This window comes from Cygnus olor, chromosome 19, assembly GCF_009769625.2.
Source record: "Cygnus olor isolate bCygOlo1 chromosome 19, bCygOlo1.pri.v2, whole genome shotgun sequence".
NCBI classification, from domain to species: domain Eukaryota; kingdom Metazoa; phylum Chordata; class Aves; order Anseriformes; family Anatidae; genus Cygnus; species Cygnus olor.
Window position 1 is genome coordinate 1,121,313 of NC_049187.1, and position 17,058 is coordinate 1,138,370.

General features: G+C 47.0%; 1 protein-coding gene across 7 annotated transcripts in view; it reads right to left on the bottom strand.

Moving 5' to 3' along the window:
- ZNF618 (zinc finger protein 618) overlaps window positions 1-17,058 on the bottom strand; it is a 165,652-nt gene that overhangs the window by 65,626 nt on the left and 82,968 nt on the right. For all 7 annotated transcript variants that reach the window (XM_040532085.1, XM_040532086.1, XM_040532084.1 and 4 more), the window contains 2 exons: window positions 14,283-14,539; window positions 4,776-4,853 (listed from right to left, as the gene is read on the bottom strand). In XM_040532085.1, coding sequence (XP_040388019.1) covers window positions 4,776-4,853; window positions 14,283-14,539 — 335 coding nt within the window. The remainder of the gene's footprint in view (window positions 1-4,775; window positions 4,854-14,282; window positions 14,540-17,058) is intronic.

Below are 17,058 nucleotides of genomic sequence, written 5' to 3' on the forward strand. Positions count from 1 at the left end.
CAGCCTGAAGAAAGTCACTGTCAGCACAGCTTCTCTGCCATGGACATTCAGTGAGTAGGCAGGTGCACATAAAGAAAAATCTAGGACATTTATATCGAAAATGATCGCTACAAAGAAGAATGTGATTTTTACTCTTTAAAGATGTCACCAAGTGAGAGTCAACGTGGAACTGAACAACTCAAAGGATGAGAACAAATTTAGGCCTTGCGTGGGCTAAACCAATGATCTGACAATTAAGGACAAAAAGGGAGAGGGTCGAAGACCCCATGCCTGCACCAGCCCCAAGCCCCAGGCTCCCCAGCTACTGCTGCTACCTCGATATCGGGCTGCACAAAACTGAGCTTAGAAATAAACCAGTGCTAAGCAAGGACAATTTGGGACCTTTCAACCTCCCCTCCTGGGAACAGAACTTGTGTCACTGATTGAGGACAGCAGGACTGGCTATAGAGATGCTTTTTCATTTGTTCTGTCCCAAAGTAATTGTGTTGATCAGGTTTGAACCTTTCTCCTCATCCACGACAGGAAACAGCTGATGATCCCACTGGATCACCAGCTTTGTCCCTCTGCAGGGCCTACCCAAATCCCATTAGTGACACAGCAATGGCACAAGAAAGCAAAAAGCAGCGGGGCTGTTCAAGAGGAAGGGGGATATCCTTCAATGCCTAACGAAAAGTAGTTATTTCTGCTTGAGGGCCCAAAAAGCCCTGGAAGAAAGCACCCAAAGAGAAGAAAAGCAGCCTGAGCTTGCTCCAGCTATTTTGATGCTGAGCTGTAGAGCTGATCCTGCGTCAGCCAAACCCTCAGGCAAAGGCAGGTACTGGGTGTCTGACACGTGGCAGTGGCTGATGCTCAGAAAAACCATCGGGCAAAGAGGGAATGCCAAGTCCTGCCACCGCTCCTTCCTTGCCCAGCTAAAATGAAAAGATGAAAAGATCCAGGATTGCACAAAATAGGCCAAGGGAGCTCAACTCATGGTACTTCGAGGACAAGCAGAACTAAAAGAGCTAGCTTGCCAGTGCTTTGGGGTTTGATCCAAGACGTGGACTGCAGATTCAGAGGGAGAATATGGAGAGTGAAGAACCACACCCTCCGTGATAACCAGAAGGTTATCTAGTATTTGTTATGGTGGACAACACCAGCCACTGCTTCTACATAAAACCTTAGGTACATGTTGCAATAAAAGCATCTTCCAACAAAATTTCTGTAAGTCCTGCAGTCTTCTGCTATTTCCAGCATTGTTGCTGGTTCAGCTGTGTCTGACTCTCACTGGATAACAGGACACAGAGCTTTCCTCCATATAGGCCTTCTTTTTTATTATTATTTTTGATGTATAATTAACATGCATATTCAATGGCATATTATTTGTCTGCAGACAGGTACACTTCTGAGCTGCTTAAGAAGCTAGTTCAGGGTCTGTTTCTGGGAGAATCACATTTACAGAGTTGCGTCAAGTTTTCAATTTGATTTCTTGTTCACTAGTATACAAGAATAAATATCTCATTTTGATTTTTATTGTCTTAAGGCAATTTAAATGCACTTTAAATGTTACCACTGCATGCATCAATTTACAGCAAGATAAAACAACACTTTCTAAGTTTTACATATATAAATTGTGCTTCTCCAGTGCTGACATGAAAATTACTAATAAATTTCCACGTACAAAATTTTGAAAATTTCCATCTTCTGTAGCTACACATTAAAAAGACTTTGGAAGCAAAAGGCAAAGCAATGTCTCCACTGAGTTTGTGGTAAACCTACAGATATCAATTGTACGTGTGTATGGTGATGAATCGAGACCATGTGATGCATACCTTAATTTCATTTGCAATATAAATAAATATATAAATACAAGTAAATTGAATCATGCAATAGCAGCTGATCTCATACAAATGCGGCTCCTACAAATTCCTGTTGCAGTAAGGATCCCGTAGTGCTTGTTGGAGAGAAGTAAAATAAAAGCAATCCTTGTCCCAAATTTAAATATTGCAATCATTATTATAAAATTATTGCAATGCTGTGAGGCAACAGTAAAGCCCTCTGTTGTCAGCAAACTATTAGAATCACAGAATCATGGAATGGTTTGGGTTGGAAGGGACCTTAAAGTTCATCCAGTTCCAACCCCTGCCGTGGGCAGGGACCCCTCCCACCAGCCCAGGCTGCCCCCAGCCCCATCCAGCCTGGCCTTGGGCACTGCCAGGGATGGGGCACCCACAGCTCCTCTGGGCAGCCTGGGCCAGGGCCTCAACGCCCTCTGAGTAAAGAATTTCTTCCTCATATTTAATCTAAACCTACCCTCTTTAAATTTAAAGCCATTACCCCTCGTCCTATCACTCTGCTCCCTGCAAAGAGTCCCCCCCCTAGCTTTCCTGTAGCCCCCTTTAGGCACTGGAAGAACGCTGTAAGGTCTCCCCAGAGCCTTCTCATCTCCAGGCTGAACAACCCCAACTCCCTCAGCCTGTCTCCATAGCAGAGGTTCTCCAACCCCTTGATCATCCTCATGGCCTCCTCTGGACCTGTTCCAACAGCTCCATGGCCAGGGGATTGCCCTGGCCCAGGTGCAGGACCTTGCACTTGGCCTTGTTGAACTCCATGAAGTTGGCACAGGCCCACCTCTCTGGCCCGTCCAGGTCCCTCTGGATGGCATCCCTTCCATGCAGCATGTCAACCGCACCACAAAGCCTGGTGTCATCTGCAAACCTGCTTGCTGAGGGTGCACTCAATTCATGTCACTAATGGAAGTATTAAACGGTACTGGTCCCAATACAGACCTCTGAGGGACACCTCTCATAACTGGTCTTCATCTGCACATTGAACCTTTCACCACAGCTCTCTAGATGAAGCCATCCAGCCAATTCCTTACCCACCAAATAGTCCACCCATCAAATCCGTGTCTCTCCAATTTAGAGATATGGATGTTGTGTGGGACTGTATCAAAGGCTTTGGGCAAGTCCAGGTAGACGACATCAGTTGCTCTTCCTTTGTCCACCAATGCTGTCAATCTGTCATAAAAGGCCACCAAGTTAGTCAGGCACAATTCGCCCTTAGCGAAGCCATGCAGGATGTCTCCATCACCTGTTTTCCAAGTCCCTAAGCATGGCTTCCAGGAAGATCTGCTCCATGATCTTCCCGGGCAAAGAGCTGAGGCTGACCAGTCTGTAGTTCCCTGCATCCTCCTTTTCACCCTTTCTCAAAATGGGGGTTATGCTTCTCCTCCGGTCACTGGGGACTTCCCCTGACTGCCACAACTTTTCAAATATGATGGAGAGTGGCTTAGCAACTTCACCTGCCAGTTCCCTCAGGATTCGGTATGTTCCAGGAACCATATTCAGGTTCTTCAGATAGTCACAAACCTGATGTTCTCCTACAGTGGGTGGGACAGTTGCCACTCACTATTATTTTATGGATTTTTTTCTTCAACTGCAGAGCGAAGCTAGTTTGTAGCAGTTATTTAAAGGACTTCTAGGAGCTTTGTTGGCATTTAGAAAGAAATACCAGTATCAAAAACCAATTATGCATCTATCTGAGGATACAGAAGAAGCTCTATGATGTTAAACAGCACACAAGAACTATGCAACCATGCAATTAAAGGATTTATTATGTGACTGTAGACTCTGAGAAGTTTCAGATGCATGTTTGCTTTTCAGCTATGCATTTGCTGACTTCTGAGAGTTTAAGCATTTAAGATTTAACACTGCATTAGCATTCATTATTCCTGGATTTTCAGTTTTCATTGGGAGATTCCCTGATGTGCCTTCAGACATTCCAGTCAATTGCTTAATGGAAGACCAAATGCACTAATATTGCTAGTGACAAATGAGGAGTTATTGCAGATGCTCCTACAAGTCTGACACACTTCAGTGCTTAACTCAGGTGGAAGAAAATAAAAACACTGAAAGGCTTGTGATCTAGTTTCAAGTCCCTATGGTTTTGTTATTTTAGATACGTATTTCTCCAAATTATACATGCTACGCTAATTGTACAAAACAGCCAAGCAAAACTTCCCCATTTCTGCAATTAAGTAACTTGAAATTAGCCAGACTTACAGAAAATTCGGGAAAAAGAAAATCACTTCTGACTAAGCACAAGAAATTTCATGCAAACAATACATTTGGAAAGTGACCTCAGCAGGGGCACAGGGATGATTTCAAGTATCATTTTATGTTTAGCATGAAAACACAGAAGCATACCACTGCCAGCATAAAGTGAGATACACATGTTAGCAGCCTGTACTGTGGGCATCCATAAATAGTAACGAACATCAGCACCTGATGCGTTTTACTGTGTGTAATCCTTTTCCATGAATAAAAACAACCCTCTGCACAGGTATGAACATCCTGAAGTCCCGGATTTTGCCTGAACTTTTTGCCTTGATCTGTAACTGTCCTCCACCCAGACACAGCAGGGGTGGATCATAACACCTCGGGCAGGTGCCTACACTGCCTGGGGCTGGCGCATGATTTCATCTGCCAGGAGAGAGTGATTTGCAGCTCTCCCAACACACAGCAATGCCGCAAATAGCCCCGTGCAGTAAATACTGCAGTTATCCTACTGCACCAAGCACAGTGGCTGGTCACAACTTCAGGAGGAATACTGCTGGAGTGGAGAGCCAAAGAAATCAGAGAGCCACAAAGATTATCCTACAAACAGGCTACCCAAAAGAAGCATTAGTGATGGACAAAGAAGTGGCAGAGCAATCTTCAAAGCCTTCCCCAAAACATTCCCTGAGCTTGAATGTTACCCCAGGATTCCCAAATATTTGAGCAGGAGAGAGATACCTCTATGCGCTCGCACATGGGTCTGGAAACAGTTGTAATACTTGTATTTCTTCCCACATATTCCACACTCATAAGATCCTGAAAAACAAGACAGAAAAGTATACGCCATATTAGATCAGGAAAAACAGCCTCACCATATACTTATCCATAAACCACGGACAAAAAAAATGCAGTTTGCAGCAAAGTAATTTTTGGAAGATTCACGGAGATAAATGCAGGAAATCACTATCCAGACTCTATTCGTTTTTCAGCCTTATTTAAGATTCCTTGGCATATTACCCTGAACTTACATTTTCAGTATATCTTTATAAATTTGCTAACATGAAAGGGCCACTCTCAAAATAGCCTGACTTATAATTTTATAATAATGACTAATATTTCCTATGGACAGAAATAACCTTGAATCACTTTTCAGTAAGTTCTAGTATATGGGAAAAAAACTTTTCAACCGAAAAAAGAAGGCAGTTTGTTATCTTGAGGCAAGTAGTTTTCAAAATTTCTCAAGAAATGTACAATGTACAAATTTCTCAGGAAACCCACAGAGATTTGGTAAATATCCACCCAGAGGAAACCAAATAGATACAAATAGAACTTTTGACCTTTTTAAGGAAAATCACATGACCACAGTAGTCTCTCTTCTCAATTTGTGTATCTAATTCCAGAAAACACACATCTGCAAAAAGTCATTTGAAATGAAACCAGAGAAACAGAGCTGGGAGAATCATTTGTAATGATGAAATTATGCAATGAATTTAGCCTCTTCTGTTTATTGGACAGGCAGACAAAAATTTCCTCAGATTTGTTATTTAAGACGATTCAATCTTTTTTCCCCACTCCATCTTGGCAAACAGGCTATAAATTAGACTTTCAAGCTCTCACTTGCAAAATGTATTGCATTTGTTAGCTGTCCATCAGCAGGTAAGTAATAGATCCTAAACGTCCTATCTGGTAGAGCAAGGGCAGCACTCACTGGAAGAGGAGGTGGGAGAAGGCAGGGCTGAGGATTCTTTAGTGTGAACGGAGCATTTCCTTTCCATGGACATGCATGCAACCTTGGAAAAATCTTTTCCTGATCATGCGAAACAGCAAAACTCAAGGACGAGCCACAAACAAGAACACAACATTCACACACGTCCAAATAAACACTCCCAAACATCACATTACAGCAATACTTACCGTGTGTTACTCTTGAGTAAGGTCTTTCCAGGAACAAAATCAAACGTTTTTTGAACACACTATACCCACATTCTTTCTTCTCCATGTCCTATTGCTTACAGCTTCTGAAGAAAACAACCCTCCTTCCATCTCACAGCCGTGCTGAATTCCCTGCCCATCACTGTTAGCATCGCTTGGGACTGTCTTTTGAGCTTGGGAGGATACTTTGTCACTGATGCTCGAACAGGCAATTTGCTATAGCCCGAACACAGGAGAACACATCTGGAAAAACACTCTAAAATACTGACACTGTAGTCAGTTGACTATGATCTGCTCCACAGCCTCTTATATCGTACCTAGCTGCATTTCCTGTATACAGATACATATAGATGGGACAGTCATCACCCACGGCCACTCTACTCAGGTTATCCTAAGTGAAATCCTGGATACCAGCAAGTCAGCAGCATCTGCCAGCCCTCATTGTCCATGCTCAAAGACTGATGAAATTGATCGCCAACCTCCACAGGTCTTTTCTGAAAACTATTCCAGCTAGAGTCCCAAAGCAAGCATGGCCAGAAGATGAGTGCGCTCCTGATCACTTGGGCCCTTCCAACCCGTAACCTTGTGCAATGCGTGAGGTTCAGCTGTACCACCAGCAAACTGAGACTGACGCCCACCCATGCCCCTAAAACAGTGCTGCGCACACACAGAGCACTGCAAAAAATAAAAATAAAAACAGATAAAAACCAATTAGGGGCTATGGGCTGATTTCCCCTCCCCCCCTCCCCCATTTCTTGTATTTCTCCCCTCCTCTGCAGATGGTCTAAGCCACATAAATGCATTTGCTTGTGCAGAAGTTCTTCAGGAAGAACATAAGCCATACAAGTGATTGCATAGTGTCTTCCCTTGCCAGTACGGAACCAAACCGGCACTGCTGCCCCGCACAATGGGCTCTGCCCAGGAAGCACGGGCAGGAACTGATGGCAGGACAGAGCCCAGAGCATCTCATGGCCAGCGCTTTGCTCCCCATATCCCCTGTGACCCAGGTCTCACATGCAACGTGGGGGAGGCTGGAGCCAGCTTTGCCGGGGGCACCTCTACACACCTCCTGCATGCAGGTGGCCAAGCACTGCCCCACGGGGACTGCGAGACAGCCCAACAGCCCCAGCTGCGTACGCAGCACACCATGGTGGGGTCAGAGGCACAGATCCCACTGTGAGAGAAAGGAGGGAGTGTTTGCCACAGTAAATGTGTTGTTAGAGTGGAGTAGAGACGAAGTGAAAAAAAAAATCACATGCTAATGCTTTACAGAGGACATGCTTGTGTTGCCTTGGGCACTGCCACTGTGGTCATGGCTTATTTCAGATCTCACCCACATCAGGATGTGCCATGCAGGTTAAAGCTGCTTGTAGTAGGTGAGAAGATGGGGAGGGTTTTTGGTTAGTTGGTGCACTCAGTTTGGCCAGACTTCTACTGAGCCTTGCAGATAGAATTTGGGCAACACACCCAGAGTGTCCAGAGCTTTCCCTTGCTCTCTTGTCCCTGATTAGACTTTCACACCCTTCCGTCACATACCAGACGTGTATCTCAATACATGGTCAAAAATCCAGGTCCCTGAATATCGATTTCGTGTTTATCCAACGGGAGAGCCACGTTCCACTGCTTTTCCATCTAAATTGTGCAGAAAAAATCAGAAAAGAGCCCTTAAAGTGGATGCATTTCCAAAGGATAATGATGGCTGATGCCTATTAAAAATCTCTGTAGCCTCTGACATTTTGTTGCCAAGCCACAGGGACAGATGGCCTCGGAAATTTTTAAGGCTTTTGCAGCACTTACGTGGTTTAACTAAGGAGAATCCAAAGATCTCATGAATTATGTGTGCATAGCAGCTCAGCAACTCAGACATCAGCATCACAGTATGAATCAAGCATGTACATGTTAGATTGATAGTCTCAAAGCAGAAGGATTCACTCTTCACTTTGTCTCAGAAACATTTCTGATTTAATGCATGACTTGAAAAATCCTCTCCAAAATACTTTTCATAAAGTCCGGACCAGACTAGGAGTTTAAATAGTCTTATGTAAAACTTCTCCTGATCAACTCACAGATAACTCAGCCCTTCAAAACACAAATACTGACCTGATGGTATTCCCAGCGTTAGAAAATCATCCACACCAGCCAAACAGTCTCCCTCCCCTTCTCTTGATTTACAACACCAATACCATTTTACTTTCCTCTCCTTTCTAGATCACTTCGCAGTGCGCTTCTTGGCCTTTCTTGCCCTCACAGCCCTGCCCTGAGAAACGCTGATGTGTTGGACCTCTTCAAATGGCCCTGGCCCAAGGCCAGCACATGAAGTGAGCAAGATGAAAAGGACAAAGGAGGAGGAGAGGAGACATCAGCTCTCTAAGTTGTGCCCTCCCAGACACACCGGCAAGGAGACAGCAGCTCTGGGCCTGTGGGAGCCATCAGTCTATTGGCTTCCCTTGCTTGGGACGACCCAGGGGAACCCATGGGCCTTGTGAGATTCCTGCATAACAGCAGATCAAAAGGAATCACAGAACAACAGAATCACAGAATTGTAGGGGTTGGAAGGGATCTCAAGAGATCATCAGGTCCAACCCCCCTGCCAAAGCAGGTTCCATAGAGCGGGTTGCCCAGGTAGGCGTCCAGACGGGCCTTGAGTATCTCCAGAGAAGGAGACTCCACAACCTCCCTGGGCAGCCTGTTCCAGTGCTCCGTCACCCTCACCGTGAGGAAGTTCTTTTGCATGTTGGTGCAGAACTTCCTGTGCTCATTTTGTGGCCATTGCCCTTTGTCCTATCCCCACAAACCACTGAAAAGAGGTTGGCCAAATCCCTCTGTCTCCCACACTTCAGGCATTTGTAAACATTAATAAGATCCCTTCCCAGTCTTCTTTTCTCAAGGCTGAAGAGACCCAGGTCTCTCAGCCTTTCCTCGTAGGGAAGATGCTCCAGGCCCCATATCATCTTTGTGGCCCTCCGCTGGACTCCTTCCAGGAGATCCCTGTCTTTTTTGTACCAGGGAGCCCAGAACTGGACACAGTACTCCAGGGGAGGCCTGACCAGGGCAGAGTAGAGGGGGAGAGTCACCTCCCTTGACCTGCTGGCCATGCTCCTTTTAATGCATGCCAGGATCCCCTCGGCCTTCTTGGCCACCAGGGCACGCTGCTGGCTCATGGCCAACCTGTCGTCTGCTAGGATCCCCAGGTCCTTCTCCACAGAGCTCCTCTCCAGCAGGTCATCCCCCAGCCTGTACTGATCCACGCGGTTGTTCCTTCCCAGGTGCAGGACTCTACACTTGCTCTTGTACACTTTTCCTCATTTGTTTCTTCCCTGAATTCCTTCACCCCTTCCACTGCCTGTGCGGGGGTCAAAAGGGCGTTCGTATGAACTTCATTAGCACCTGGATAATTAGGCACCAGCAGCGAGACAGCAGCTTCCAGCAGATAGTAGAACCGGAGGGCAGCCCTGTAGGGCTGAGAGCAAATGGGCCCAAACTCAGCAAAACGCAAAAAAGAGCACGTTTTGGGGGTCTGCCCCAGTCACCTCCAGATGCTGCCCCAGCTGCAGTCCAGGTGCAGCCCCTGGGACCCTCTTGCCCCAAACCAGACTCTCCAGAAGATTTTTGGGAAGTCACTTGGTTCACCCCATTCTTCAGGTTCTTATTTGTAACAGAAGGACTCTCTGTTTCTAAAGCAAGGGTATTATGAGGAGAAGAGGGCGGCAAAGCGGGAGAGGAGTGGGGGATGGAAGCCCCCGCTTTCTGTAGTGAGGGGGCTGAGGGTAAAAGCGAGGGGAAATGGAAATGTCAGGGTGTGGTTGGGCCTCGGGATGCGGGACCTCTGCATCCTGCCAGGAATAATCGCCCCAGGAGAGGAAAGGGTGCCTTCATGAGGTGTTTGGACTAGAGGGAATGGCCTCAAGTTGTGCCAGGGGAGCTTCAGGTTGGAAATTAGGACACATTTCTTCTCAGAAAGTCAGTCAGTCAATGCAGTCAGGCATTGGAATGGGTTGCCCAGGGAAGTGGTGGTGTCGCCGTCCCTGGGGGTGTGTTTAAGGAAAGGTTGGACGTGGTGCCTGGGGACATGGGTTAGTGGGTGACATTGGTGGCAGGGGGATGGTTGGACCAGATGATCTTGGAGGTGTTTTCCAACCTTAATGTTTCTGTGATTCTGTGTTACACTGACGAGAGGCTAGAGCCTGAGCTGGAAAACGTCATGTGGAACATGTGGAACAAGGTCTTCTCAGGCTGCAATTTGCAAGGTCCTGCAGTTTTGCCACCTAACCTAACCCATAAAAGTGGCCTAAAAGAAAGCTGGAGAGAGACTCTGTCAGGGAGTGTAGCCATGGAACCAGGAATAATGGCTTTGAACAAATGGAGGGGAGATTTAGCTTGGATGTGACGTGAGGTAGAAATTCCTCACTCAGAGCACAAAGCGCACGTGGGAATTAGGCCTGAAGATGCTCCTTGCTTCTGTTCTTTTCCATAAAGTAATTTTAGTTACCTAAAAAACAGTGTTAAAAATAAACCCAGGGCACAGGATGGGAGGTGCAGAGCAGTCCCTGTGGTCAAGGGGCAGCCTTTCTCTCTGGCAAGCCAAATGGCCCGGGGGAGCCAGCCCCAGAAAAGGGGCCCTCAGCCCCCCCAACCCTCCTCATCCTTCCATGGGAGGGCATCTTCCAGGCCGCTCCCAACACAGCCGCCTTTGGCCACGCATGGGCCACTGCATCGCAGAGGCTTGCTGAGGTCACAGTGGCCACCACTGCCCCGCCTTTGCTGCGGGCCCCCCTGCAGCTGGCCCACCACTCGCTCAGCGACTAGGTCCTCTGACAGCCGGCGTACGTGGCAGGAAGGAGACTAGAAGCAGCAAGGCGAGAAGCAGCCCTGCTTGGTGTGCGAGGACAGCAATGCCGTCCAAAGAAGCACCAAGAAGGAATGCAGCTAACAAGAAGGAGAAGTGTCGGGCGGAGGGATAGCGCCGGCAGCACAAGGGACACCAGTGCTCGAGAGACCTCTGGTGCGCAGCCCACAGACACATACAAGCAGTACCACTCGTACTGCAACGACGTGGGGAACAGGCCGCCCCCTCTAACACCCAGTGACAGGGGGCCTGGGCCTTCCCAGGCGTGGGGCAAAATCAGGAGCATCAGGCAGACAGCCGTGGGGAGCAGAGGCGTGCCCATAGTCCGGAACGGAGCGTGGGACCCAGCCATGGCCAGAAAACAGATGGCAGCATCGAACCCATGCGTGAAAATCAAGCTGACAGTGGCATGGGACCTCAGGGTGGAACTGGACGACCCCCTGGTTCGGCACCCTGGCCTGAACTTGATCTTGTTGATGAGCTCCTTGCTTATCCACGCAGGTCTCCTGCCTCCCTTCCCTGATTTGCTACTCTTAGGGATGCACTGATCCTGAGCTTGGAAGAAGCACTGTTTAAATGTTGCCCAGCTCTCAAAAGCACCCTTGCCTTCTAGCAATCTTGCCCATGAGATAACCCCAAGCAGGTCTCAGGAGAGGTCGAAGTTGGCTCTCCGAAAGTCCAGGGTAGCAATCCTACTTTTTGCCTTACTTCTTCCACCAAGTTCCATCTTGAACTCCACCATCTCATGGATCGCTGCATCCCAACACAGCATTCCAAAAGCTGTAGCAGTCCAAAAACTCGAACATCAGCAGAGCCGTGGCACTTCCCGCTCATCCACCGCAGGGCTTGAAACAGAGTTTGGTGTAGACCAGAGCTCAGGGGGAGACATGGGAACTTGCAGCCAAACAGCAGGCAGCATGCACACAGCCTAATCTGATGAAAGCCCTACAAGAGAACAACCGCAACCGAGCTGGGAATCCCTGTTATAAACTGCTGAAAGTTACAGATGTGTGAAAAAGGGGGGGCCCTGCAGGAGACGTGGCTCAGAAAAGAGGCACAGATCTTCTAACGCACTCTGCGGCCCAGCCCTGACACCAAGCCCTCAGAGAGCTCTGTCATCTGCAGCCACGTGGGCTCTGCCGCCGAAGGCACCGCGGCCACAGCTCAGGCGAGACATCCCCTGTGCTACCCACCGTGCCCACTGCACCATGAAACCACACTCTGGGGGGCAGCCTTCCCATTCCCATGGAAACGATGGGGATTCATTTACCTCCAATTCTCTACTTCATCCCACAACATGAATTACTATAAAAAATAACCCTTTTTGACACCTTCTCAGATGAAGGGGAATAACACCCTACCGAGGCCTTGCCTTTCTGCATGGCTGAAGTGATTTAGACACAGGGCTACCAGAATTGCAAGAAAGGCTCCAGGAGAACACCTCCTGGAAGCACCGGTGAGCAGCAGCAGAGCGCGTGGAGCCTCTGCTCCGGAGCTGGGCAGCACCGGTGCCCCCGGCTGCCTGCAACCTTGGGCTGCCTCAGAGCAGCAGCCAAAATCACCGGCGCAGCAGCAGGCACGGGGCTTTTCCCCTGTGAGTTCCGCAGATGGCTGCAGCCATAGAAATAGTGCCTGCCTGTGGTTTCTGTGGGGGGTGGACGGGACCAGAAGAATTGACTGGGAGCCAGTTCCAAGAAACCACAAGGAACTGATATCTGGGCACCACGGTCGGTCCACACAGAGCACAGTATTTGGTGGCCAAACAGAAAAGTTATTCAGAGCCACCTCCCCAACAAACAAGAATTATGCGAGTGGCTGGATGAATAAGGGCACTTACAGGGCTCTTTGCACAAAGGAATCGGCCACTAACTGCCAATCGCCTCAGGACCAAGTTGCCTTTAAAGAAACCCAGCACGAGGCTATAAAATAACAAATGCGATGCGCATTTCATTTCAAGAAGCAATTCCAGATAGAAGTTCTCCAGTTTACTTTCTAAAGCTCTCAACTACCACTTGTTAGCTAGTAAATAACCCTCTCTGTCCCTCACCCCGTGGGGAGGAAATCATGTTCCCCTCACCCCAGCCTGTCCCCAACACCCTCGATATGTGACATGTTGGTGTGCATCCAAGCTAGCCAACAGCAAAACCCCATTCCCCACTTTGCATGACAATCTAGTCAACCTTAGCTGGAAACCACATTCTCAGGAGACACCATCTGCAGAGCCCAGCCAGCAGGAGGAGGGGAAGGGGGTCCTATGTGACAGGGGCCCAGATCCCCTCGGCAAGGGCTGGCGACCACAGCTGGAAGAGAAGCTCCTATTGCCTCTGCTCAGCAGCCACCCCCAGGGATACCTCTGTGTTTCAGGGTTGCCCACGCAGTCTCCAACTTCTCAAGAGCTGTGGAGGCGCAAAAAAACCCTGAAAATACACAGAGTGTTTCCTCCAAAGTAGACGATTTTTAAGTTGAAGCCAGTTATGGACTTAGGCTTTCCCCAAATGTTTTAAACTTGCATAAACAGCAGTGACCTCCCACCCTGCCTTTCCTAGTGGCTGTCCTGCTGGCGAAGGGAAGACAAGCAGGACCACAATGCTCTCAAGACAGTCCCCAGCTAACAACATCCTCCAGGGTTTCTTTCCAACAGCATGAACAGCAATCAAGCAAAAATCAGGAGAAAATCTAACATCAGTGGCTCTTTTCTTTCCCCCTGCAAGACAAACCAACCCCAAAAGCAACACCAGGCAGCTCAAATTAGCTTTCTCCCTAGCCCACCTCTCTCTCTTCTTCGTATCAGCAACTACCCTCGCTCTCAGTCACTGGGACCTGCTCCATGTCCCAGTGATGGAGGAGACGCTTTAGCCAGAGCAGAGGCTCCCCCAGGGCCCCACAGAAAGGCCCTTCTCTGGAGCAGGAGAGGACAGTCTGATGTTCACAGCAAAAAAGAAAACCTTCTCATCACAACTTCACAGCTCTAGGTGGGGTGGGGATAGGAAATACTGTTTTGGAAGTGGCGCACCGCAGCCAACTCAAAGTCAAAATTATTCCGAAATGTTACTAGCAAACAGAAAAGCAAACAAACAGCAACCTGTAAAACTGTTTCTAAGCTAAATCTAATTATTTACAGGAAACATCTACTTTCATCAAAGCAACTTCCCTCAAAACATTTAAACTTTTTCTCAAGCTTTTTTCCTGGTTTCCTCTATGCTGGGCAGCTCTGGGTTCACCAAGAATTTTGCATGACTGATGGACATGTGATTTAACTCTTCAGAAGAGGTGATAATCTTTCTCTTAAAGTTACTCTTATCTTGGTTGAGTCTTTAGGAGTGACCAGATGCAAACAGATAGCAGTAGTTAAAGAAAGTCACTAACCCTGAGCCAGGCCCCAGGGAGCAATGTGCACCTCGCTCTGGTCTGTCCAGCAGAGCCGAGGCGCCAGGAGCAGCTCTGGGGCACACTGACCCACAGCTTACCGAGCGTCTGCTGGTTGCGAACCCCACCGATCACCACGCAGATCTCTGCTGGCACGTCTCCTGGCCCATCTTTTATATTCTTCTTCGAATCTTTGGCGTCATCCTGCCAGATCACCTCTTCGATGTAGTCATCTGGTACCTCTGTTTTCACCTTCACCTCAGTCATCATTCCAGCCTCTTCACTGGGTGAGGACTGAGATGTCACCGAATCGGAGCCCTCTGCTTTTGGGCTCCGTGGGCTCCTCTTCAAACACTCCCTGAATGGGGGGAGAAGAAGAGAAACCATGAATTCTCATTTTCAAGCACTCACTTTTAATGGGAATTCAGCAAAGATATTTTTGTTTAATGCAATTACTTTAAAATGTGGCTTATTTTAAAATATGGTTAGGTATGGGTGTCGGTCATATAAATAAACAGTAATTACATAATAGTAAACAATTAAAACTTAACCAGAAAAAGGTAGCAAAACCACTTGCCAGTAATGAAAATAACCTTAATCATCACTAACAACAGTATCAGTCAAAACCAGCCCAATTCAGTGAGCAGGAGCACAGAACTTCAGCTGGCTCCTAGAAGGTCAAGGACGACAACTCCAGCAGTCCAAACGATGACTATCATGCCAAAAGTAGTCCACACATGCAGAGGAAACATCATTTGCTCCTGACATTTTTAATTTGGAGCTATCTCTGCCCCTGTGCATTCCTCTGTGCATTAATCTACTGTTGCATCCTCTCTTAACCCTTCATAGCAACCTGACTGTCATCCTTTGGTATTCATATGCCCTTATTTAACATATACAGTGATGATCAAAGAGGTGATATAGAGTAATGATCATATAGTATGATAATAACATCTAGGGAGGCTATTAATTTATGGGCAGATGCAAGTATTAAAGGTGACAGGGAAAGTGAGGTGGGCAGGAGAAGATGGAGGAGGAAAGGATTTAGGAGCAGATGAACGAAATAGTGAGAAAACTCAAAATTAATGGAAGAAAAGAATCAAAATAAAATACATAAATTCCCAACCCCCCTAAGAGAAGGAAGGAACCTGGACAGCCCAAAGCTGCAAGGCAACACCAGCAAATTCAAATGTGCTGAGGTGGCAAAAGACACAGGGATTTAGAGCACATCAGACAATGACCAAGTACTAACCCAGTATAGCTCCTTTTCCAAATGCACCATCCCATCATTCTTTATGGGCTCCCTGTTTTCAAGACTGATTATTAATAAATTCCAACATGCAATGCAAAAATAAAATAATTGCTGGTTCAGTCTGCGCAGAAATCAGAAGAACTAAATATATAACTATATTGTAGATTACACAGAACATGAGATTTTAAAGAGTATGTGACATATTTAGAGTCATATTAACACTGGGAACAGCCAGCAGTGTTTGAAAAAGTTATAAGCGGAAGTAATAGACAAAATTAAGTGAAAAACAGGCTGAACTTATGGATGGGAACTATTAGACCATGCAATGGCAAAAAAAGAAGGAAATCCCATTGCTTGGAACATCATAGGAAGTCAGAACAAAGCATAAGTTAACATGTTATAAAACTAACTCCTGCAACGCTTTCAGATTCTGGTTATGAAGCTGGAAGACAAATCCAAATGCTGCAACTGAAGGAGAAGGCGCTCAGCGGGTAAGCCTGGGAGGCTGGAGATGAGAGGAGCAGATGAAGGAAGAGAACAATCTTTTGCAGTAATTACTGCACAACCTCCTACACAGACACGTAGCTGCTATTTCAGAATGGGTCAATCACATCGTATCACCAGATATGTTATTATTCATCCCTTCATTCTCATTATGGAATGAAATGTGCAATTAATAGCCCCTAAACAGAGAGAATTAGCCTTGACCTGCCTCCCCACTCATTCCCATCCTCCTCACACATGCTTCCCCCCATGCTCCCAAAATCATCCAGGGCTTTTACAAGTGAGAAAGATGAATTAAGACAGAGAAAACGTGGTTGAAAATTGGAAGTTCTTTATGGTAATATTATTGGACGTCCAAGAAGGTCCATCAATCTCACCAGACAGCAACATGGCTGAGTGCCCGCTCCAAAGCCGAAGCAAAGGCAGCAGCCAGGAGTGAGAGTGAAAAGGGTGGGATCAATTGTAAATCAATCAGACCAGGAAGGTGTGAAATGCAAAACACTGATAAAGGCAGCAAAAGCCATGGGTTCTGGGGAAGAAAATCCCTCCCTTAATGGGGGAAGGGGAGGTAGACCAAAATCAAAGCACTACAATTCTCGCTGTTCGGCAGAAAGGTAAAAGCAGTCAGTAAAAGCCAGCTTTGACCTAAAATGAAGGCGAAATGGCTCAGTTATTGATGGCACAGCAACCTGTACTTGCCAATCCCGGACAGAACAACATAAAAATCAATGCAGGAGCCAAGTGATGTGGAATTAAAAGCTTATACAGCTAGCAGTGAGACTAAGGATAGTGCTTTTTGAGCAGATCATAAGTTTGGTGGGAATAACAGAGATCTTCTGATGGTGCCCAGCTTTATGTCACATTCAGACAAAATTTATCGGCAGTACATGGCCCAGAGAGAGCAACAGGCCATGTGCTCTAAGGCAAAACGCTGTCCTCAACCTGTAGTGCTCCTGAGCAGAGTTATTTCCACAGGGCTTCCCAAGTGGTTGATTTGAGACAGATTTATTCATCGTGCTCTGGAATTAAATCTAATATCATCGCTGCCAAAATTACTGCTGACTGAAGGAGGTGTGGGGGATGGAGAGCAATGAGTGTGAAAGGGACGCCAAAACCAGTGA